At 40.1% G+C, this 26,412-nt stretch overlaps 1 protein-coding gene across 6 annotated transcripts in view; it reads right to left on the bottom strand.

Moving 5' to 3' along the window:
• Positions 1-26,412, bottom strand: part of LOC126355009 (uncharacterized) — a 504,064-nt gene that overhangs the window by 17,961 nt on the left and 459,691 nt on the right. For 3 of the 6 annotated variants that reach the window (XM_050005149.1, XM_050005144.1, XM_050005148.1), the window contains 2 exons: positions 12,407-12,451; positions 1,049-1,255 (listed from right to left, as the gene is read on the bottom strand). In XM_050005149.1, the coding sequence (XP_049861106.1) occupies positions 1,049-1,255; positions 12,407-12,451 (252 nt within the window). Of the gene's footprint in view, positions 1-1,048; positions 1,259-12,406; positions 12,452-26,412 lie in introns of all 6 variants that reach the window. The other 3 variants (XM_050005146.1, XM_050005143.1, XM_050005145.1) reach the window with 2 other exon arrangements.

Below are 26,412 nucleotides of genomic sequence, written 5' to 3'. Positions count from 1 at the left end.
GCGGTGGTGTTATGGTGTGGTTGTGTTTTTCATGGCGGGGGTTTGCACTCTTTGTTGTTTTGCATGACACTATCACAGAACTGGCCTACATCAATGTTTTAAGCATCTTCTTCCTTCCCACTGTTGAAGAGCAATTCAGGGATGGTGACTGCATCTTTCAATATGATTGAGTGCATGTTCATAATGCATGGCCTGTGGTGGAGTGGTTACATGACAATTCATTCGTCTAATGGACTGGCCTGCACAGAGTCGTGACCTGAATCCTATAGAACACCTTTGGGATGTTTTGAACCGCCAACTTCGTGCAAGTCCTCACTGATCGACATCAATACCTCTCCTCAGTGCATGACTCCCATGAAGAATGAGCTGCCATTCCCCAAGAAATCTTCCAGCACTTGACTGAATGTATGCCTGCGAGAGTGGAAACTCTCATCAAGGCTAAGGGTGGGTCAACACCATATTGAATTCCACCATTACCGATGGAGAGTGCCACGAACTTTTAAGTCATTTTCAGGCAGGTGTCCGGATACTTTTGATCACATAGTGTATCTGTATATGAAGTGAGAGGAGCACACAACAACAACAACAACAATGGTGACAACAACAAAAGCAACATTGGTACTACACTCATTCCAGAATGCACCATGTGGTCGTTCACAAGAAAGGACATGAATTTATACTTTTAACTCTTCTTAATTGCTGAGTAATAAGCAAGAAAAGAAAAATTGAAGGAAAAGTAATGAAAAAAGTGTGATTTCGGATTTAGAATTTTTAGTTAAATGTGCATGAGTAAAAACAGAAACTATCAGCTGATGCTGACACTAATGAAGACACTAATAACAGAAAGCTGACTATAGATTAATGATGTTAGAGATAATGCAGATTATACTTAAAACAATCATAAAAACTACAGGAAGAAGGAAAGATAAAAATATATAAAAGGAGGATAAAAATAACTGAGATGTGCTCGACAAAGGAAAAAGTGCATCTTTAGATGCATTAACTATAGGATTATGTTTATGCATGTGAACTGGTTTGTGTGTTGTACCTGTTTGGTAATGGCAGCTGCTGCTTGCGAGCCCGGTTGCTCTTCTAGCAGGGTGGCAACATGCCGCAACTCGGCAGCAATCTGTTTCCTCAACTGCTCCGCTGCCCCCTCCATGTCCAGCATCTTGGTCCTGCTGCCACATTCCAACTGCTCACTGTACGTTTCCAGAGCCATGCGCACTGCTTCCACCTGCTGCTCTGACCCCATCTGCTAAGCCGTGCACAACCAAGAAGTGTGCAGGTGCACAAATGAGTCTTAGAAAACTCTTTCACACATGAAAGTCTGATCTAAGTTTTTAATGTATTACATCTTGAAATCATAGACAGCTTATATGAACATTGACCATGCTACAATGCTAATGATACACTGTCAGTCTATTATATCTTATGTTAGCTGTAAATAAAAAGGTATGGAAAAACATACAAATATAGCTAGAAAATTTAAGACAGGAATGGCTTGTGCTGTTATTTCAGTTAGGGGTACATAAATTTTCAATCATTAATGTTTGTTCATTATAGTGTAAAGATTCACCATAAGTACATTGTTTTTGTGGGGCTTTTGATTCATGTTATTTCTGAACAATGCTTCATAAAGGTGTCTTACTCTCAATGCATGTAACAGTCAAAGAGCTCCAGAAATGTGGTAAACCTAATGATTCACATGTTGGTATTTACACATCAATGGCACTCAAACAACTACTATGCCCCATTATTACGTAAAAGTACAGGAAAATTCAATGTGTGCTTTGTCTTGCAAAATTCAAATTCATGAGAGTCATATGAGGTGAATATCATAAAGTTACACAAGTATCTGCCGCCTCCTCCTCCTCCTCCTCCTCCTCCTCCTCCTCCTCCTCCTCCTCCCAGCTTAGATTTTTGTTTTGCATACAAATTTTAATTGAAGGGCCAAAAGTGAATGAACATCTGGTTTATTATCAAACATGACAGTTGTTAGCCTTCCCCCTTGCCCCCACCCCCACCACCTTGTTTATGCTGATTGTGAAATTTTGTATACCAAATAAAACTAAAAAGCTAATCAAATGTCACAAAAGTCATGAAAAAATACATAATAACACTTGAAAAAACCTATTAAAATACACATAACACTACAAAACTGATGACTTAAAATATGGCTGTTAAATCAAGTCTGAGGAACCTACTAATCATACTCCAACACTTTTTCTCAAAGTTGCAAGTGCCCTCTGAAATTCAAGCTGAGTACTCTTTTCCCAATATGAGCTGTACATAAGCCATAAACACTGCACACTCTTGCTGGAATAGTATTAGTTCATACATAAAGGTAATTTAGGAGCACTTATTTAGTGGCTGGAGGAATCCCTGTTACGACTTAGTAACTTTACTGAAAATAATTAACCGTCCCAGTGAGGAAACACTTATTCCCACTACCACACACCACTATGCCCCAATAGTGAGGTCACTTTGTGAAGGAGGACATTAAATTAGGCTAGAATAGAAGGTCTGATGATAAGCAGTTAAGACAAGAATATGACAATAGAAGCTTTTGAAATGTGGTGCTACAGAAGAATGCTGAAGATATGACTATATCATGTAACAAATTAGGAGAACTGGAAGAAAAAAATTTTTGTGGCATAACTTGACTAAAAGAAGGGACAGGTTGATAGGGCACCTTCTGAATTTGTTTCTCTGGGGGAGAGGGAGGAGTAGGGGGGGGGGGGGGGGGGGGGGAGCGGGTGCGCACACTGGATTGCTTGTTAGTGTTCTCACAAAGCTGGACCTAATGAGCAATCTCAAAGCTTAAATGTATCTCACTTGCCAAAGTATCACATGTATGTCTGCTTCATATGTGCTGACTATCACTTAGTTAACAGGTATTGGGAGCACATCTGGGATAAACCAGGTAACAATCAAGGGTTTATCCCTCTTCTTAGGCCCATAATTGCAATCTGGCACATAATTTAAGTGCTGGCTAAAATGGTATAAAACTTATTTTAAAAATTAAATCCTCAAATTACTCTCTTTGTGATACTGACAGAAACACTACAATAATTCTGTGCTTTTTGAAATATCAAGAGGGCAGTTAGCTCCATCACTGATCAAGTAATGGATTCAGGGCCACAAAATGAACCTCTAGATCTTGCTTCACATGAATCCCAAATGACTTCATGGTGCCAATTGTTTGCTGGAGTTAGCAGTTGTTGTTGTTGTTTTTGTTGTTGTTGTTGTTGTTGTTGTCGTCGTCGTCACATCGTGATCTTCAGTTCAAAATCTCATTTTATGCATCCCTCCGTCTCTGTACAACAACTGTTACCTATGTCCAGTGTTTGAATCTGCTTACTGCATTCATACCTTGGTCTCTATCATTTACCCCCCCCCCCCCCCCCACATTTACTTCCATTATCAAATTAATGATTTGTTCATGACTGAAGGTATTTCCTACCAATGAGTCAACCTGTAGCATATATTTTATTTTTCCTCATTTGACTCAGTACTTCTGCATTAGTTATTCAATCTATCCACTTAATCTTCAGAATTTTTCTGCAGCACCACATTTTGAAAGCTTCTGTTCTCTTCATTTCTGAACTGTTTATTGTCTAGTTGCACTTCCATGGAGGACTACACTCCAAAGGAATACCTTGTTAAAATAATAATTGAATTTATACTCAGTGCAGAGTTCGAATAACACTGAGGAGAGGCTATGACCCTGTGTCATTACCTTCTCAACTGCTGCTTCCCTTTCATGTGCTTTGACTCTTATAACTGCAAATGAGATTTCTATAAAAGTTGAAAATAACTTTCCACTCTGAATTTTATCTCTGTCACCTGGTCAGTGTTGTCAAAAGCTTTCTCTAAATCTACAAAAATGATAAATGCAGATTTGCTTTTCTTTAGTCCACTTCCAAGGTAAGTTGCTGGGTCAATATTACCTCACATGCATCTACATTGGAGTGAGTAGCCAGAAGGAAATGAGTGATTTGGGAGCAGATAGAAGTGAGTGTACCACACACAACATGAGAAGTTGCTGTCAGATAGTTAGAGGTGACTACCAATCTTAGCACAAAGGCTGGCTGCAAATTAGGTCTGTAAGCACCTATCGTCACCGGAATTCCAACACGGCAGAGATAGGCATAATTCAAATAAATTTCTATCTAGATAATTATTGAAACAAGTAAATCGCTCAAAAAAAATTATTTGTAAGTCCAAATACCTGCATATACAAATAATAATTTGTTTTTTTTATTATTCATAACTTAAATGACAAATATGTTAGACTACCACTGCATATTCTTTGTTTACTTCTTGAACATCCCTCTGCCATGTATAACAAATATTGCTCAGACCAGTTTCTATTTGATAAATAATTCAGTAAAGCTTTATACAACAAAGGGGCTCAATGACTCAATGGATAAGCTCCAGATTACAATGCTAGATGGTCTGAAACTCTATTCCCTGTTGATTCTGTGATCTTTTTTCTGGCACTTATCACTTTTTTTATCACTAATAATGTGAAGTTAAATTATACCATATTTTGGAGTACGTGTTAAATAGTATGTCATGCTATAACTGGATGGATATGTCGGTAGGAAGGTCTGAGGAAGGCAAGGGTGTACCAACTCCAACAAAACAATGCCCTTGTAAAGCAGTGTGGTGCTCAAACCAACCTTCAGGTTGAGCAAAGCTTTACTTGTTTTACATTATAACAATTGGTACACAGAAATGCCTTCATATGCGGCATTATCAGTCAAGATTAATCATGTGACCAAATTTAGCTGATTCAGCACATGCCCAGTACTTCCTATTTTCTCTCCCTCTGCTAACATGTTGAAGCACTCTGTGTGGCTAAGCAAAGATGAGAATGCAGCTAATGTAGACCCAAATCTGAAATATCTTTCTTAATTGCACCAGGGTTCCTAACCCTATTAGATATGAGTGTCTAGCCAATATAATCACAAAGTACTCTCGTGTTTGTTATGCTGCAAAATGGGTGAACAAAGTAATGACTCAGTTGTCAGTAATGATGAATGTCAACAGACTATAGGTTTAAAGTCTCCTGGAATGGTTTTTTTTGTATTTTGATGAGAAGTTTGAAAAAAAAAATAGCTGTTGCGCAAACTAATTTAAAAGCAACAAAAATGTATTTATTTTATGAATGGCAAATGATTGAAATTAAATTCTTTGGATTTCAAACTTCTTTATTATATACAATCTTGTTATTCACAAATGATGAACAATTGATTTTATTTATGTGAACAAATAACTTTTGAAATACAGTCCGATTTATTATTCAAGAACAAAAAATCAAAATTTTGTATTCATTACTCATCATCCAAATAAATTTTGTCCTACTCTACCATTCAGTGGACATTGTCTATGATCTTTAGATGTATCGGTCTTTCTTATCTACATCCATGTCAGTTGTCATTAAGTTGGGATTGCACAAAAGCCTTCTTAAAAGGCATCCCTTCTCTATTACCAACATAGGTGGATAGTAAATACATTGAGAATGGTGTAAATGAAAGCATCCATACTTCTAAATATAGAATTTAAAGCCTGACTGCCACTCAGACAACCTCTAGACAGTTGTTTGCAACTGCAGGTAGCAGTTTTGGACTTCGTTGATCATGAAAATTGAGACAGGTAAAGAAAAATGGGCTCACTGTCCAGATGGTTTTTACTCTGCTGTGACTAATGGTACTAGGAGATTAGAGCAGCAAACACAAATAGGTGAATAATTCAAATTAACTTGGAGCTTGGATAGACTGATGGCATGTCAGCAGAAGAAAGTGGTAGATTATCAGACTATTATTACTAGCACCTAAGATGATGAGAGAAGAAGAACAGATGAAGTTGATAGGTATGTATAAGTTTCCAATACCAAACATCTTTTTTAGCATGCATGTGCCTCCACCACCACCACCACCGCACCTCCTACTCACATACATGAGTATGTGATAGAAAATTAGGCTGTATCACTTCTGAAAGCAGCAAACAGATGATTATTAGTCAAAAATGGATGAGCCAACCGTTCTGCAATACACTAAGACATCTAATCCAAGAGTAAGGACAACCCTTAAAAGTTTGAAAACAGTATCATACTCTTCTTCTAGTTCACTGAAATGGATGATAAATCATCAGTTTAATTACTGTTAGGACTAGTGAAGAATTGATTATGATGTCGTAAGGGGGGCAGGGGCACTTTGTTAATGTCATTTTTTTTTAAAATTCACACAAAAGTGAATTTGTTCTTCATATTCAGCATTCTTTTGTTTTAAATATAATGTTTCATGAGTGGTAGAGTATAAAGTATCCATCCTACATTCATACACAGTTACTGCCACCACGAAGTGTATCATCAGCCATCTGCCAAACTTTTTCTGGGTATGTATGTCACTACATCTGTTGTCTTTATCACCACCACCACAACCCTCACCAAACTACCACATCCATAATCTTCATTTACTGTAAATACAGACTTGGGTTCTGTTAATCTAAAAATTCACTGAATTCCTGTGTAGTTTAGAAACAAAATTAATGCTCATGGTTTGCCTCTAGTTTTTCTGTTTACTGTATTCTCCACCCATTTTACACAAAATTCTAAAATGTGTGTGCAATAATCAACTGCATGTATGAAATTACAGTTCCAGTTTCTGAAAATACTGTGTTTCTAGTACTGGGTTGGCACACAAGTTTGTAGGATTTTTCCGTAAATTTCATAAATACAACATATAAGTGTAACAGAGACTTTAGTCACCAATAACATATTCTTCTTCTCTATTTATAGCAGTCTGCCAAAGGTGGGGTAACTTTTTGATTCCGCAACTGTAGAAATTGTGTGGTTTTGATGCAAAGAACTCATCGAGCCATGTTTGGAGCACATTTTCATCTGGAAAGAAAGTTGCTTGAAGGTTGTTCGATAGAGTGTAGAAAAGGTGAAAATCTGAAGATGCAAGATCAAGTGAATAAGGTGGGTGCAGAACGACTTCCCAGCTCATCTCCTGTATAGCGTTTTTTGTCAGTCTAGCAGAATATGGATGAGTGTTATTGTGGAGTAGCATCACTTCATGCATTCTTCTCAGTCATTGTTCTCAGACTGTGTCTGCAAGACATCTCAGTTGTTGACAGTAAACATCAGCAGTGATGGTTACACTTAAGGGAAGCAATTCATAGTACAAAACATCTGCTGCTATTCCACCAGACGCATAACGAGATCTTTGTGCGATGAGTTGCTGGTTTGTTTGGGATCACCATTCTTTTTTCTCCTTACGTTAACATAAAGACAGTTTCTCACCACCAGTTAAGATATAGGACAGGAATGGTCAGTGTTGTCCATGAGCCAACTGATGATGAGCAGGAAAAGATGCACATATGGCCACCCATTGATTTGTGTGATTTTGGCTTAGAGCATATGTTACTCACACACCCGATTTTTAAACCTTCCCATTGCATGCAAATGCATTGTGGAATGAGCACAGTTCATTACATTTGGCAGTTTTCGGCTATTCTTATGTACATCATTGTGGCTTAATGCATTTAAACGATCTTCATCAAACCCTGAAGGTCTTCCTCAAAAATGAAGAGTCATTAATGTGGAAATGATCCTCCGTGAAACAAGAAAACCATTTTCTTGCTGTAGTCTGCCCAATGGTATTATCTCCATACACGGCACAACTATTTCTGGCTGCCTCCACTGCTGTCACACCTCTATTGAACTCAAACAGAAGAATATGTTGGAAATGTTCTGATTTCTCCACTTTGCACTCAATTTTCTAGCATCCACAGTTGCACTCACAGTCTCCAAATGACAAAATGACAATATGTAAACTCAAATAGCAACAATGAACTACAAATAAAAAATGACAGTCAATAAATAAACCCATAGCAACTGGAATACCAAAATGCAAAACAACAATGCTATAAACTTATGCAGTGACCTAATAAAATCTTCAAGTAGATGAAATATATTACAACATTGCACAACTGTTTAATTGGCCATATTTATGCCTTGCAGTAATTTCTCATTTTGGATGTATTAAGTTTTTTTGAAATTCATTTCTTGTACAACTATTGTGCAACACTTTTATATTGTTGTTAATGATAAAAAGACTAAATTTTATTAAGTTCCAGCTGTTTTCTGGAATTGAGAGATCCTGAATCAACACACATTCCGAAATTCAGATTTGATTACTTGGGAATGAGAGATACATAATTATTGTCATTGAATGTGCCCAATGTTAATAAAGCCTTTTTAATGATTGATAATCAATTGCAACTGTGCTCATGGTAATACACCCTACAATTTCTAATATTAATAGGGTCACTAGTGATAGTCAAACAGTACATAACATAAATATTGTGCTTCTGAGTCTTAAGACAAGTTGTAATTTCCATTTTATGCACAATATTTCGATGACCAACCCAATTGTCTCTCCACCAGTGGTGCAAGTTACGCTGTTATGCGTACTTGCTGCCTGGACTCCAACCACACTAGCTGGCACAGCACATGAAGAAGATGACTTGAAGTGATCATCAAAATATTTTGCACAGACTGGAAACAATGATTAGGCTGAACACCCAGTACACTGGTCACACTGAGAAAAGCAGGGATATCATAGTAGATAACTTTTTTTTTAATGGCAAAAGATGAATTTCTTTTTGTGGCATTTGCAAGCATTTTCACATTGATGCACATGTTTTTATTGTAATATTGGTTGCAATATGTGAAATTAATGAAAGGCTGCTATGTTAATGTTTTTTTACACTGTTTGTACAGTTGATATGTTTTTGTGCTGATCATGTAGGAATGGCTTACATCACATTAAGCAACTGCACACAATTACCCATTTCATTTTGAAAGTATCTGAACCTTAACTCTGAATTAATTGTAGAGTTTAACAAACTGCCTGTATGTAGCATAATACATAAAATAATAAAACATCCCCAAACACAGCCAGAGCTCATAACATTAGGAGTAAACATCTATCCTGTCAAAGGTTTTTTTCCTTGGGGAAAAAAAAGAAGAAGAAGAAGTAGTGAAGCCACCTGGAACTTTTGGCAGACAAAAGAAGTACACAGCAGTGTGTGGCACACAAATGTAATGCTGTTCCCAGCAAGGAACTGCCCCTCCCCTCATATATTCTAAAATCGAATTGCATCATGCTCTGTCAGAAAGATATACATATGTTACACAAGAACTGTGGGCTGCTCGATGCCTCGTGTTGTTTTCTGGTAGTTTAATTATGAATGAGGGAAGGCTTTCACACAGGCTTTGTCAATTCACTTTTATAAAATATATACAGGTACACTAAGTTGATTTACATACATATAAAACTAATGACTTAATTTTAGAGTTACTAATAGGCAATTATGCTCATTATTGAGGAATTTTTTGTAGCCTTTTTTATTTTTATTTTTTTATTTTTACACTTACAGCAACTAACTGTTAATTGCAAGAGCTGATTTGCATGGATATGGCATTGTTTTATGAAGTACAATAGCAAAGATGTTTTGTACTTCCACCAAGGAATTCCTGTTCATCAGATTAAAATAATTCAGATAACTCTGAACCAAGTATTTTGGGAAATGACAGAGATGAAGATCCACATAACAGTCCAGAAATTACCTGTACTGAACAGTAAGTTATTATTCCAAAGATGAATGTGAGCTGGGTAGTGGTACTGAGCAAAATGCAAGTTTCACAGTTGTGCCTGCATACCCAGAAGTCGACAATTCTAATGTTTCTGATATGGGTAAACACAGTTACACAACAGGCAACAACAATATAAGCTACAAAGAAGAGACATATGATGATTCAAGTAATTGGAAAGACACATGACACAAAGGAACGACACATGACAATTTAAGTGGTTGAGGGCTGTTCTTACATTGGGCTCTACAAATGCACTTCTCATCTTTGACTCTAAACCACTTGAGTATTTTTGGAAATACTTTGACAAAAACTTTTGAATGCAGTTTTTAGTGAGACAGTACTTTGTTCTGTGCATCTGACAATCATATCAGTGAACCCAAACATGACAGAAATTTATAAGTTCTGTCAGATTTTGTCTTCTTATTGACTACTGGTCTCCTTCAGCTTGATGTAACGAAGCTGTAGACATTGTGCTTAAATGTCTGTTTTCAGTAGCTAAATTAATTCTTCCACTTTGTGAACAAATTCTTGTAACACAAATAGCCACTAGTTCAAAATGAAACCAGTTCTTAATGATTTTACAAGGAATTTTTGTCAGTAGCACCAAGAATAATAATTTTTGATAGATACAATTATGGTACCATAAAAGTGCACAAGCAATGAAAAAATAATAAATACACACAAAATAAACCTCACAACTGGGGCTTGAAACTTTTTATTCAGGCAGGTGTGTCTGGGGTGTTCTTGATCTCCTTCCATACACAGCATGCTGATGGACACTTTTAATGAAATCTGTCCACTGGCAGATGAAAAGGATCTGCTGAAATGAGGGATAGGAAGCTGTGGATCATGGAGGATATGACTAATCATCATGAGGTGATACTTGTAAGATTAGTAGATAACTGATTAATATGCTTGGCCCATTCCTTTTTCCCTTAATGAAGTTTTTTCCACTGTGAAAAATTAGTGCCAGACAGAAAAGAACAAATCAAGCTGCTTTGTCCTTGTATCATAAAGCAGTACAACTACACTAGATGATCAAAAGTATCCAAACACCTAGGCTGCACTGAGGAGAGGTATCGATGTCGGCCAGTGAGGCCTGGCACTAAGTCGGTGTTCCAAAACATCCCAAAGGTGTTCTATAGAATTCATGTCAGGACTCTGTGCAGGCCAGTCCATTACAGGGAGTTCAGGGCAGTCCATTACAGGGATGTTATTGTTGTGGAACCACTCCACCACAGGCCATGCATTATGGACAGGTGCATGATCATATTAAAAGATGCAATAGCCATCCCCGAATTGCTTTCAACAGTGGGAAACAAGAATGTGGTTAAAACATCAATGTAGGGCTGTTCTGTGATAGTGCCATGCATAACGACAATGGGTGCAAGCCAACGCCGTGCAAAACATGACCACACCATAACACCACCGCCTCCAAATTTTACTGCTGGTTCTAATAAATACGCTGCCACATGATGTTCACTGGGCATTCGCCATATCCACACCCTGCCATCAGATCGCCACATTGTGTGCCATGATTAATCACTCCACAAAACATTTTTCCATTGTTCAGTCGTCCAATGTTTACACTCCTTACACCAAGTGAGGCATGATGTGTGGATTATGAGCTGCTGCTCGACCATGAAACCAAGTTTTCTCACCTCACACCTAACTGCCATAGTAATTGCAGTGGATCCTGATGCAGTTTGGAATTCCTGTGTGATGGTCTGAATAGATGTCTATCTATTACACATTACAACCATCTTCAACTGTCGGCAGTCTCTGTCAGGCAACAGAAAAGGTCAGCCTGTACACTTTTGTGCTTTGTGTGTCCCATCACATTTCCACTGCACTTTCACATTAGAAGCAGTGGACCTAGGCATGTTTAGGAGTGTGGAAATCTCATGTACAGACATATGAGACAAATGACACCCAAGTCTGCGAGTTCCACGGAGTGCCCCATTCTGCTCTCTCACAATGTCTAATGACTTCTAAGGTTGCTGATATGGAGTACCTGGTGTATAGGTGGCAGCACAATGCACCTAATATGAAAAACATATGTTTTTGGGGGCGTCCGGATAGTTTTGATCACATAGTGTAGCATGTAAGAAAAGTGGATTTAGTAGTCATGCTGCCTGAACTTTACAGAGAATCTTCAAAAAGTAGACCCTGTCATTTGCAGCTTTTTGGCTACAATCTGTGCAAAGTAAATGCATGGCCGATTTAACATACGTAAACAGGGTAAAATATACGTCTTCGCACTGATGCCATATGTAGCTCAACGAATGTTTGAAAGGAAGAAAAAAGGTAAAAACCTGGGAGATCATCATTTGACATTTTACAGACCACCAGCACCACAGCAAATGAAGGCAACAGCCCTTTCCTACATACAATGTGCAAGACTGATCATGATCACTGGCCTGAAAACAGAACTGGATAGTCAACTGTTAAGTTAATATTATTCTGGAAAAAATTATTGTTTCAGATGGTTTCAGGTCACCTGATTACAAAAAGTTTTAACTTGCTCTATTATGAGCAATGTTACTTACTAGTAACATCTTTTTGTTTTTTAGAAAAAATGAAAATAAATTAGAAATTCACCATTTATTTTAAAAAAGTTGACTAAAATAATTCCTTCTTTGGTATTTTACAGCAGTGCCAAATAAAGGATTATGACAACACTGTTAGCAGTTCCTTGCTTTATCTGCATATCTGTTAAAGCAAAGCTCTTACCTGGCATGCATAGGAAGCAGAATCTGGCATCTGCAGGCCCCTGCCCTGAGAACAAATTCAGTAGTCATGCATCCCATGCATATGTATCTAAAAGCACAGTGAATGTTGTCTAATTTTAATATAAAAAACTACAATGGAAATGTCATATTTAATTAACCTTACATTACTGCTGGAATACTATTTTTGCAGGCATGTTGGTTAGAGATGCACTACCCAAAAATCACCACAGCACGAGGTAACTAGTCACATTTACTGAAGCCTTCTGCTGTAAGAATGCAAAGTGACATATTCCTTTGAAAATATGTTACAGCTAATCATGCTCTTTCAGTAATTTACAATACTGGGTATAAGTGAACAATTTCAATAAGGAAACTGTCAATATTACATTACCTTATAATTTTGTAGTTAAATGAATTCTGTGGAACATTAGTTCTGTCTGCCATCTGTCTGTTAACCATCTAACACTGTCCAGAATTTATTCATTTAACAGACTCCATGTTATAAAATCTACATCACAAAAATGCAAAGTAATTAAGACAAAATATTGCTTATTAAATTTGAAAGTCCTCCCTATAGTATGTTTACTACTGTTAATGTCATTGTACACTCCTGAAAATGGAAAAAAGAACACATTGACACCGGTGTGTCAGACCCACTATACTTGCTCCGGACACTGCGAGAGGGCTGTACAAGCAATGATCACACGCACGGCACAGCGGACACACCAGGAACCGCGGTGTTGGCCGTCGAATGGCGCTAGCTGCGCATTATTTGTGCACCGCCGCCGCCAGTGTCAGCCAGTTTGCCGTGGCATACAGAGCTCCATCGCAGTCTTTAACACTGGTAGCATGCCGTGACAGCGTGGACGTGAACCGTATGTGCAGTTGACGGACTTTGAGCGAGGGCGTGTAGTGGGCATGCGGGAGGCCGGGTGGACGTACCGCCGAATTGCTCAACACGTGGGGCGTGAGGTCTCCACAGTACATCGATGTTGTCGCCAGTGGTCGGCGGAAGGTGCATGTGCCCGTCAACCTGGGACCGGACCACAGCGACGCACGGATGCACGCCAAGACCGTAGGATCCAACGCAGTGCCGTAGGGGACCGCACCGCCACTTCCCAGCAAATTAGGGACACTGTTGTTCCTGGGGTATCGGCGAGGACCATTCGCAGCCGTCTCCATGAAGCTGGGCTATGGTCCCGCACACCGTTAGGCCGTCTTCCGCTCACGCCCCAACATCGTGCAGCCCGCCTCCAGTGGTGTCGCGACAGGTGTGAATGGAGGGACGAATGGAGACGTGTCGTCTTCAGCGATGAGAGTCGCTTCTGCCTTGGTGTCAATGATGGTCGTATGCATGTTTGGCGCCGTGCAGGTGAGCGCCACAATCAGGACTGCATACAACCGAGGCACACAGGGCCAACATCCGGCATCATGGTGAGGGGAGCGATCTCCTACACTGGCCGTACACCTCTGGTGATCGTCGAGGGGACACTGAATAGTGCACGGTACATCCAAACCGTCATCGAACCCATTGTTCTACCATTCCTAGACCGGCAAAGGAACTTGCTGTTCCAACAGGACAATGCATGTCCACATGTATCCCGTGCCACCCAACGTGCTCTAGAAGGTGTAAGTCAACTACCCTGGCCAGCAAGATCTCCGGATCTGTCCCCCATTGAGCATGTTTGGGACTGGATGAAGCGTCGTCTCACGCGGTCTGCATGTCCGGCACGAACGCTGGTCCAACTGAGGCGCCAGGTGGAAATAGCATGGCAAGCCATTCCACAGGACTACATCCAGCATCTCTACGATCGTCTCCATGGGAGAATAGCAGCCTGCATTGCTGCGAAAGATGGATATACACTGTACTAGTGCCGACATTGTGCATGCTCTGTTTCCTGTGTCTATATGCCTGTGGTTCTGTCAGTGTGATCATGTGATGTATCTGACCCCAGGAATGTGTCAATAAAGTTTCTCCTTCCTGGGACAATGAATTCACGGTGTTCTTATTTCAATTTCCAGGAGTGTAATTTCCTTAATATTGTTGTTAGTTTAAACTACATATGAGAAATTTAAAAAAGCTAATGGTAGGGGAAAAATATTAAAATGCAGACGTTAATTTTATAGCTCCTCTGCAGAATTGGCAGCCCTTAATCAGAAGCTGATCATTTTAAAATTCCATTCATATCCTGAATTTCTGGCACTCGCATGATATACCACCAACAATAGTTTATTCATTCCTAAAATATTTTCAGCACTTCTTGTTTTTATTATTTCGTTGATCCAAAAAGTGGATGTTATGCATGTCAGTAACATTTTAATTGGTTTTGTAAAAACTAAAATGATTTAAAATGAGTTAGATTGCACAATGCTTGTTTTGTGGGTTCTGCAAAATATTTTTTTATTATATATTGCATATATTGTAAAATGAAAAAGACAGTGTGTTTCTACTACATAAACATCCATTTTCAAACAAAATCAGGAAGCATCAGGCATGGCACTATTATGTTCCACTTATTGTGTAAAAGTTCACTTTCTGTCCACTCTCTGCTATAGTTTTTCAAATGTAAATATTGAGTTGACATTCTGTAACTGATTTCACAATGCGTATTCATTAAAAGTCCCATCCACAGCAAATACAGACTGTAAGACGCAATTTTTTCTTTGAAAAATTGCCTTCAAAATCCTGGTGCACCTTATACTCAAAATTAATATAAAAAGTCCAGTGTTTGATTTAAAATTCGAATCAATCTTAAAACTGACCATATATTCAATGTCACAGGAAACCTATCTATATATGGCAACAATGGATTCCACTGGCAGCAGCAGTACACCAATGCAGCGAACATGAGTTGTGGGGGTTCACAAGCTTCCCAACATGATCTGATTCCTGCCCCAATATCAGATGACGATTTTCAGGAATTTTAAAGGTCAGATTTGTTTTATAAAACAAGACTTTTTCGTCTGGCTATGCAATCTAATAATAATGAAGATGTAAATAAAATAGAAAGAAACTTCCACATGGGAAAAATATATTAAAAACAAAGATTCCAAGACTTACCAAGTGGGAAAGCGCCAGTAGATAGGCACAATAAATAAAACACACAAACACACACACAGAATTTCTAGCTTTCGCAACCGACGGTTGCTTCTTCAGGAAAGAGGGAAGGAGAGGGAAAGACGAAAGGATGTGGGTTTTAAGGGAGAGGGTAAGGAGTCATTCCAATCCTGGGAGCGGAAAGACTTCCCTTAGGGGGAAAAAAAGGACAGGTGTACACTCGCGCGCGCACACACACACACATACACACACACATATCCATCCGCACATACACAGACACAAGCAGACATTTGTAAAAGGCCAAATGTCTGCTTGTGTCTGTGTATGTGCGGATGGATATGTGTGTGTGTGCGCGCGAGTGTACACCTGTCCTTTTTTTCCCCCTAAGAGAAGTCTTTCCGCTCCCGGGATTGGAATGACTCCTTACCCTCTCCCTTAAAACCCACATCCTTTCGTCTTTCCCTCTCCTTCCCTCTTTCCTGAAGAAGCAACCGTCGGTTGCGAAAGCTAGAAATTCTGTGTGTGTGTGTTTGTGTGTTTTATTTATTGTGCCTATCTACCGGCACTTTCCCGCTTGGTAAGTCTTGGAATCTTTGTTTTTAATATACAATCTGATAATAAAATTGTTATTTTTAGAAAAAAAAATTGCTTAGGAATTAAGACAAGTCTTATAGCCTGTAGCCTCTTTTAGTAAGTAAAATACAGTACATGCAGTCAGATGATGGTCGGATGCCAGATATGAATATAGTGCACTAGTATGTTATTACTTTAAATGCCCAATTTCTTTATTTTTTATCAACTATACGATAAGGCAAGAGCTGTGGCTATGAACATGCTGCGTTTGCTCCCTAAATATGAGAATAAGCTGTGTTTGGAATCCATGAATCACCATATTTTATGGACTATAAGACACTAGGGACTGTAAGATGCTACAAACTATAACATCCACACTAATGTTTAAGCAATTCTTTAAAAAAATAACATTTCACCATTTTTATTGTTAGATTTCAAAGCCAGATTTAAAAACCTTCTTAGTTTACGGAACAGAATTTACCGTTAAAATCCCTGAAAAGTTTCTTCTTCTTCTTCTTCCTCCTCCTCCTCCTCCTCCTCCTCCTCCATCATCCATCATCGTCCTTTTCACATGTGAGATGGTCTTCACTGCCATCAAGAGCATTACTTATGTCGCACTTCTTGAAAAATTTAACAATAACATCTTTTCTCACCCTAGACTACGACTGTTTTATCTACTGACACACTTGTTTGATAGTAGGTCGTTTTAAAGCTCCCTCCAGTGTGAATTCATATCGGGTTTCATCCATCATCAATTTGTTCCATTCCTCTCTCATATACACTTTAAATGGTTTATTTATTGAGATGTTAAGAGATTGCAATTGTGAAATAAGTCCTCCCAGAATAATGGCAAGCCCTGTATTTCCTTGTCTTAATTTCTCTTTCACACAATTTTTCAAATGACTACTAAAATGATACAGCACAAGAAAACAACTCTTCTTCAATAAAGCACCATTCCTTCTCTCCCACACTCTATTAATCCATGATTTCATACCAGCTTTGACCACCCAACCCTCATCATGTATGTTAAGACCACTATCTGATGGTATTTCAAAAGGTTTTGTGCTTGAAAATGATAACTGGATTAAGTTTAGTACCATCAGCACAACATGAAAGGACAACAGTGTAGTGCATTTGTTTCATGTCATGGCAGACAGTGTTAGCAACCTTTTGACTCCCCACAACTTACATTTGTCAGATTAGTGCACTGCTGCTGCCAGTGGAATCCACTGTTGCCAGATATAGATAATTTTCATCAAATATATGGTTATTTTTAAGACTGACATATTTCATACTAATATCGAGTATAGGATGTGGGTTTCACAGCCCTTGTATCCTGCCATTATAGTGTATGCATTTGTGCTGCAACCAAGCTATCCAAGCAGTCTTCCCCCCCCCCCCCCCCCTTTTGAGCATCCAAAGATAGCCATGTCAATGTGTATGCTCTGACTTGTAGTGTTCGAAGGTAAACAGGTGGTGTGGTGACTTCTGAACCCCACAACAATGAAATTATTCTGTGCAGTCCATCTGTTCATTGGCTGTTGCCTCTTCTCCACTGTTCGCTATCAACTTTTTACAATCAGCAATAATTGACAATGAACCCTGTCATCAATGCGCAGTTGTCCTAGGTAGCTGAACCTGGTAACGGTAGTTCTCTAAATCAGGATATGCATAATACGACCTTTACACACTGGAATGTGTAAAAGTCAGCATCCACATAACCTCTCAAATTAAGTGTGAAGCACTCAAATCCTAGTTACAATGAAATGTGAAAATCCCATGTATAACACTTGACAGATTGAAGACTCAGCGCACTACAAATATCCTGAACTGCTTAACGAGCCCAAATATGCACGACATGTATGACTCAGTTCGTCAAAAAATGTAAAGACAAGCTAAAGACAACTTTAATTTTCAGTCCTCTACTTCAATTTGCTTTGTCAAATGAAACTGGCCCAGTTTTCTTGCAAGAGGTCAATTATTTCTTTCTGCACATATCTGAATATCAACCCCCTCTTAACACAGTTCTTAGCTGCCAAATTCAGTCCAGCTGAGGACTTTCTTGTTAAGAGTTATCCAAATTTGGACAAACTATACCATCACATGTTTATGACTGAAAATAACAAATATTTCATAAAAGTATCAAATTGAATTTATGAATCAGCTGATTGGTAATTTGGCTTAACGGCAATGGATTAAATTGTTTTTAAATACACACCTGGAAATGGAAAAAAGAACACATTGACACCGTTGTGTCAGAAACACCATACTTGCTCCGGACACTGCGAGAGGGCTGTACAAGCAATGATCAAACGCACGGCACAGCACACACACCAGGAACTGTGGTGTTGGCCGTCGAATGGCGCTAGCTGCGCAGCATTTGTGCACCGCCGTCGTCAGTGTCAGCCAGTTTCCCGTGGCATACGGAGCTCCATCGCAGTCTTTAACACTGGTAGCATGCCGCGACAGCGTGGACGTGAACCGTATGTGCAGTTGACGGACTTTGAGCGAGGGCGTATAGTGGGCATGCGGGAGGCCGGATGGACGTACCGCCGAATTGCTCAACACGTGGGGCGTGAGGCCTCCACAGTACATCGATGTTGTCGCCAGTGGTCGGCGGAAGGTGCACGTGCCCGTCGACCTGGGACCGGACCGCAGTGACGCACGGATGCACGCCAAGACCCTAGGATCCTACGCAGTGCCTTAGGGGACCGCACCGCCACTTCCCAGCAAATTAGGGACACTGTTTCTCCTGGGGTACCGGTGAGGACCTTTCGTAACCGTCTCCATGAAGCTGGGCTACGGTCCCGCACACCGTTAGGCCGTCTTCCGCTCACGCCCCAACATCGTGCAGCCCGCCTCCAGTGGTGTCGCGACAGGCGTGAATGGAGGGACGAATGGAGACGTGTCGTCTTCAGCGGTGAGAGTCGCTTCTGCCTTGGTGCCAATGATGGTCGTATGCGTGTTTGGCGCCGTGCAGGTGAGCGCCACAATCAGGACTGCATACGACCGAGGCACACAGGGCCAACACCTGGCATCATGGTGTGGGGAGCGATCTCCTACACTGGCCGTACACCTCTGGTGATTGTCGAGGGGACACTGAATAGTGCACGGTACATCCAAACCGTCATCGAACCCATCGTTCTACCATTCCTAGACCGGCAAGGGAACTTGCTGTTCCAACAGGACAATGCACGTCCGCATGTATCCCGTGCCACCCAACGTGCTCTAGAAGGTGTAAGTCAACTACCTTGGCCAGCAAGATCTCCGGATCTGTCCCCCATTGAGCATGTTTGGGACTGGATGAAGCGTCGTCTCACGCGGTCTGCACGTCCAGCACGAACGCTGGTCCAACTGGGGCGCCAGGTGGAAATGGCATGGCAAGCCGTTCCACAGGACTACATCCAGCATCTCTACGATCGTCTCCATGGGAGAATAGCAGCCTGCATTGCTGCGAAAGGTGGATATACACTGTACTAGTGCCGACATTGTGCATGCTCTGTTGCCTGTGTCTATGTGCCTGTGGTTCTGTCAGTGTGATCATGTGATGTATCTGACCCCAGGAATGTGTCAATAAAGTTTCCCCTTCCTGGCACAATGAATTGACGGTGTTCTTATTTCAATTTCCAGGAGTGTACATAGACAAGACTACATATAGCAGCTTTGCCTATGTAAATACAAACAATGTCATCCATGAACTTGATAAGGCTGCAGGACACTGAATATAAAAGTAGGTTAAGGATGATTAAAAAGCAGATAAGAGAGATATAGATAACGAAAATCCACAAAAAAATAGCATAAAAAACTAATGCCATTGGGTAGCTTCACAAGAAGGTTAGTTAGAAGATATAAAATATTCAGAGTTACGATGTTGCATTTCACTACATTGCATGCATGTCTAAAGGACCATTGCATCATATTTCCAACCAACACAGGTATTGCAGTATTGAATTTATCCACTGATACCTGGCTTGTTACTCCTGATTAAATGTCTCGCCTGCATGAGAATTACAGTAAGTGTAGGAGTGCAGCTTAATGACACATGGAGGATGGCATATGGAAGTTTGGATCAGGCCAAGATACATACACAGATAGACAAAATGGTTATGGCAACTGCTCACAAAAAATGGGAAATCCAGATTTGAGATGTATCAAAGCATGAAAAGGTTTGACAAATTGTGCACCAGAGGAGCTGTTTGCTTAGTGACTTTTCAATCCTTATGAGATGCCATGAAGAACTTATGGTGCTGAAAATCAGCTAATGTATTACTTCAACTCAGTGGCAGCCAGAAGATTCAAGTAACATGCCAGCCTAGCTCTGCTACAGGAGAGAGAGAGTAGGCCTTGTGTGCTGGTGTCTGGACTCAGCTAACAAAGAACTGATCTACACCTACAGCTGGCTAACCAACTTAGTTCCTGGATGTAGGACTGGACTGATGGTGTCACTTGGGCCACAGTGGACTCCGCATAGGTGAAGTCACTGAATGTCAAAAAATCGAAATTCAAGTGTATATCAGGGAGACCATCTTTCGATGCTCTGCACAGCTATCATCAATATCACAGCCAAGCAACTGTATGATGCAAAATTGAATCATTTTTTTAAGAAGTGAAACCTTTTCACCTATTTCTCAATTCGCATCTGTCACAGACATCAGCACCATAGAACACGCAGCTGTAACACTTTCACCTGAGGCAGCTGAAGAAGTGGGTCACAAAACCTGCCGAGCACTCATGCAAACAAAACTTATGAAAGTGAACATCTGTAGTGGCGAGAGGATGTCCATATTGGATCTAAGGCAGTGCAACTGTAGTCCTATCTTACCAGGATTACACTGAGTAGATGTGAGGTCTGCTAGAAGACAGTGCATATTGGAAGACTGACATTGACAACACCAAGAGAGTGGAGAGAAGACCTTGGCAGTACTCTAAGAATCTAGCTTGCCAGACAAAGCTATTAAACAGTTATGACAGAGAGCACTGTTTCCACCAAGACTTTATGGACTTATGAAGATTGACAAAGATGGGGTGCCTTTATGCCCCATTGTTAGCAACAACGGTGCCTGAACATACTCACCCATTAAATACCTGAAAAATACACTTAACCCTTATATAAGAAAATGTTCACATCATATTCACAGCTCTGTAGATTTTGTTGGGCATTGTAACTAATTTAAGCTTAAGGATTCCAACATCATTGTGAGTGTTGATGTTGTCTCTTTTTTTCCTACAGAATGTCTTACTAGAATCCTTGGAAATTACTTGCCACAAATTTTACATACAGACGACCAACTTTTACAGGTATAGCTTTCTGATGGTAGTTACTATGAGCAGACAGAAGGAGTAGCCATGGATAGACCACTTTCGCCAGTTCTCGCCTAAGTATATAGGCAACATTTCGAAAGGGAATCACACCAATGGAAACCTATCCTTTTTTCTGGTATGCTGATGAAACCTTCTCAAATGGGCAGACAAAAGAGACTAACTGAATGGTTTCCCCATGAATCTCAATTCCATACACCAGAACATCAATCTTACCATAGAAGTTGCAGTGGATGAACTTCCCCCCTTTAGTAATGGTACAGGGTACCCTCCACCACACACTGTATAGTGGCTTATGGAGTATCTATGGAGACGTGCATGGATGTTCTGGTCAAAAGAAGAGCAGATGGCACATTGGGCCACAGTATGTACTGTACTACCCTATATTTACATGTGGACAGTTGTACCGCTGGGCAGACAAGAATGGGATGCTAAAAAGCTGGTAGATGGGTCTTGCACCCTCTCCAACAATGAGAGCTTACTCCAAGAACATGAACATCTGAGAATGATTTTCTGGAAGAATGGCTACACACAGAGTGGCAAATTCTGAGAGCCCTAAGACCTACACTGACTGCACAACTAGTGGAAACAGAGGAGCAACTTCAGGAGGATGTGGCCTTAGCATTTATTCAATTTTGTGATGTATTATACAGAAAAATAAGATGATTTTTTCATTACACCAAGTGAAGAGTGCCCTCCACCCATTAGCTGAAACATGAGCACTGCTTTGTAGCGTCAAGGGTGACCTCCGACTATTGCAGTCCATGGTCTATCTGATTCCCTGCCAGTGTGGCATGACATACATAGGTCAGACATTGTGCACTGGATAAGATCATTGCTGAGAACACCGAGGACCAATGGCACACGAGACTGCAGAAACCTAATACCTCAGCAGTTGTGGAACATCGTCTATTGGAATTACATTGAATGGATAAGACCACAACTAAAGCATCTATCAAGATTCGAGTACGGAACTACTAGTCCACTGTGATAATGGCTCCATCCTTAATAATGCCTGTGGAAACACATTTTGATTAAGAAGAGAAAGCAGATATCCTACAATGAACCAACTTTGGGCACAGACAGGGCAGCAGCTGAGAAGCTGAGGGAGAACCGATAGAGGTACTCAGGGTACCCTCCGCCACACACCGTCAGGTGGCTTGCGGAGTATGGATGTAGATATAGATGTAGAAGTTGCTAGCAAGAGACTAACAAGTCACATATTTAGCATTTATATTTGTTTACATAGTTTATTTATAAAGTTACTAGCATGGATAGGGGGTGTGCATGCTGTGTGTGGATATACGAGGAATCGGTCGCAGTTTTAGAACAGCTGAAGACGCCTACTGCCATGGTCATCCATCTGCAGGCTACTGCCTCAGCTTGTTGTGGCAGCAGAGAAACTGGCACAATGCATGGGACACCTCAGGTGGCACTCGTTTTGCCAGTGGGCTCAGCTTCCAGGGCACCTTCCAGCATACCCGTGAGGGACCTGCACTCACTGTAGGGTGTGTAGCAGGTTGTTATATGGCAGCTAGCATCACTCATAAGGTGCAAGCAGAGCTCACAACATTTGCAACAGCGTACCCAGAGTCAATCAAGTTCCTATGGTTTGGAGCTGACTGGAGGGTCTCAACCAGAGTCTAAGCTGATTCTGTGACAGTCGTGGCTAGAGATTTCTGGGTCTGTGCTACAGGATAGAATGTTGTTGGACTTCCCTTGACAGATGAGGGATGCACTACACAGAGGAAGCAGCTACTCAGATAGCAGAGTACTTGTGGAACACATATGGTTTTTCTTTTGGCTAGGCACTAGTTTGAGGTCCTCTGATGAAGGCTCACCAGTCATTAGGCAAGCAGTGAAATCAAACTGTGTACAAAGTACAGGGACTTTGATTGTCAAATCAGTAACAGTAAATTGTTGAATAATTTGTAACAAATTTCCTGAAGTTACTGCCACCAGGAAAGTAGTCGCACTTAAATTATTCTCGGAACTGGAGCTGGCTGAAACCCAAATAGAACTTTCCAAAATATTTAACGAGGCATGGGCATATATCAAAAAGAGAGATTAGACACCACAAGATGGGGAGTTTTCATTGCTGTAGACAAAAATATTGTGCCTATTGATGCCAAAATTAAGTCTGATTGTGAAGTTACCCGGATCCAAGTAGCAGGCTTATGTGATCTCAAGTTAATTAGAGGATGTTTTTACCAGCCACCTGATTCTGCTGTCAGTTGTAGAATCATTTAAGAAAAAACTACAATCAGCAGCACAGAAATACCCAGATCATGTAGTATTTGTTGTTGTTAACTTTAATTTACAGAGTATAGACTGGGATGTCTATGGATTCATTGCAAGTGGTATGGACAAACAGTTTTGTGAAGTACTTTTGGACATGTTTTCCAAAAATTGCCTCAAGCAACTAGTTACACAAACTACATGCAATGGAAACATCTTAGGCCTTAGTGACAGTGTCACGGTAGAGACACAGATTAGTGATCACAACATCATAATAGCAACAAATGGTTACTAAAACTAATAAGTCCATCAAGAAGGCCAGGAGAGTATTTGTGCTAGAAAAATCAGATATACAGTTGTTAGCATCCCACTTAGACAATGTATGGACATCATTTAGTCCTAATATCACAGGCTTAGAAAACTTATGGGCCAAGTTTAAATCACCCACTGGGGGCATTTGAGCCAAATAAGTGGATTAAGAAGGGAAAAAACCTCCATGGTTTAATAATCAGATTAGGAAAATGCAGTTAAAAAGAAATGTGCATATGTCGACAGACAAAACATTCTAGAAATTCATGTTCCATGAGAACACCAGTGCAAGAAGCAACCAACAACTTCCACCATCATACCTTAGCAAAAGATCTTGCCAAGAAATTGGAAAATTTCTGGTTGTATGTAAAGTCATTAAGCAGGTTGAAGGCTTCTATTCAGTAACTCATTGATCAGACAGGGGGGAAAGGGAGGGGGGGGGGGGGGGGGGGGGCGGCGGCAGCAATAGAAGACAACAAAAATAAAGCTGTAGTTTTAAATTTCAATTTTATCCCTTTAATGGGCAGATTTTAACAGCAACTCAGTGATGATAATTTTTTTGCTGTCCTATTAGAATTGTGATCAAATGACTACATTTACTTTTTGATAATCTTATTTTTGTGACTTAGGACCAACAAGTATGGTGGTACATGGCACCACAGCACTTTTGGGAGGCATTAAAATTATGGGGGATAAATGGATTTCCCATTTCCCTTTTGCAAGCTGTTGTGTATTGTCATTACACGTAAAAACATAATGAACAGTGTTTACTGTTCTTATGTTTTCTCTTACTTTACTAAAAAAATAATTGTTACTGATATTAAAGTTTATTTACCACAATGTGAAAATAATCCTTGAAATGTTATCACATAATAATGGTATGAGTTGATACAGGTCATAATATTGTATATTGCAGAAGCGAAGCAATGTGTTCCGACAACAGTAGCAATGCCATGACAAACAGAAACTGATTGTTGTCACAGTTTTCATACACCTGGTGCAGTGTACTACCACAAGATGTCAGGCGCATACAGAGGTGGTAAGATGTATTCCCAACAGCTTTGGGGCCTAAGTTGGTGGTAAGTATGCTTCTCAAGGACAGGATCACAAATGACAGATTAATTTTGTAGGAAGTATACTTCTCAAGACCCTTCCAGGAACTACTTTGGTGGTAACCATACTTCACAATAACCATTAAAACACCTTTGCTTGGTGGGATATGTACTTCCCACAGTCCTGAAGACTATATTTCACAACAAATGGAGACTACAATTGATGCAGCAGAATGCCACTAGATGCCAGGAGCATACAGAAGTGGTAACACAAATTCCCTTAAACACTGTAAAGAAATATGTTTCGTGTAACGTATATCCCCCACGGCCCACGAAAGGGTGAAGTAGGAGTATGTAGGAATATTGCACTGCTATTTGACACAGATTGCTACATGGAGAACATAGAAATAGGCATTCCTCACTAAGAGAAGCAACTGAAAGATTTGGAAACAAATGAGTCACCAGGTCCAGATGGAATCCCAATTCAGCTTTACAGAGAGTATTCTGTGGCATTGGCCCAGTACTTATCTTGCCTTTATTATGGATCTCTCAGTGCAAAGTCTCAAGAGACAGGGCAAATGTGCAGGTGATTCCCATACATAAGAAAGGTAAAAGAATGGATCCACCTTATTATAGACCAATATCTTCAACATCAGTTTGCTGCAGAATTCCTAAACACATTCCGAGTTCCAATACAATATATTTCCTTGCAACAGAAAAGCTTCTGTCCACAAATCAACATGTATTTAGAAAGCACCACGTGTTCAAAACTCAGCTTGCCCTTTTTTTTCTCACATGATGTTATACAAACCATGGATGGAGGACAACGAGCATATTCCATGTTTCTTGATTTCTGTAAAGTATCTTGCACTGTATCCCACTGCAGACTGTTGGTGAAGGTCTGAGTTTCTCGTTTAAGTTCCCAGATATGTGAATGGGTCAAAGACTTAGAGTATCCAGTAAATTGTCCTCAACTATGAGTGTTCATCAGAGACAAGGCTATTGTCAGGGAAGTGCGACAGGGCTGCTCTTATTCTCTATATACATAAATGATCTGAAGGACAGGGTGAACAGCAATTTACGGCTGTTTGCTGATGATGCTGTGATGTTGTCATTGTGTGACTGAAAGAAGATATGAGGTGACTTAGGCAAAATTTCTAGTTGGTGTGATGAATGGCAGCTTACTCTAACTGTAAAGCAGATGAGTAGGAAAAACAATCCTGTAACATTTGAACACAGCACTAGTAGTATGCTGCTTGACACGTCACATTGACTAAATATCTAGGAGTACTGTTGCAAGGTGAAATGAAATGGAATGAGCATGTCAGGGTGGTAGTAGGGAAGGTGAATGTTCTACTTCATCTCATTGGGAGAATTTTATGAGAGTATAGCTTATTTATAAAGGAGACAGTGTATAAAAGGCTAGTGTGACCCATTATTGAATACTGATCAAGTGTT

Source organism: Schistocerca gregaria, chromosome 3, assembly GCF_023897955.1.
Source record: "Schistocerca gregaria isolate iqSchGreg1 chromosome 3, iqSchGreg1.2, whole genome shotgun sequence".
In the NCBI taxonomy this organism is placed as follows: Eukaryota; Metazoa; Arthropoda; class Insecta; order Orthoptera; family Acrididae; genus Schistocerca; species Schistocerca gregaria.
Note: the sequence above shows the minus strand (reverse complement) of the source record. Positions and strands in the feature narration are given on the sequence as shown.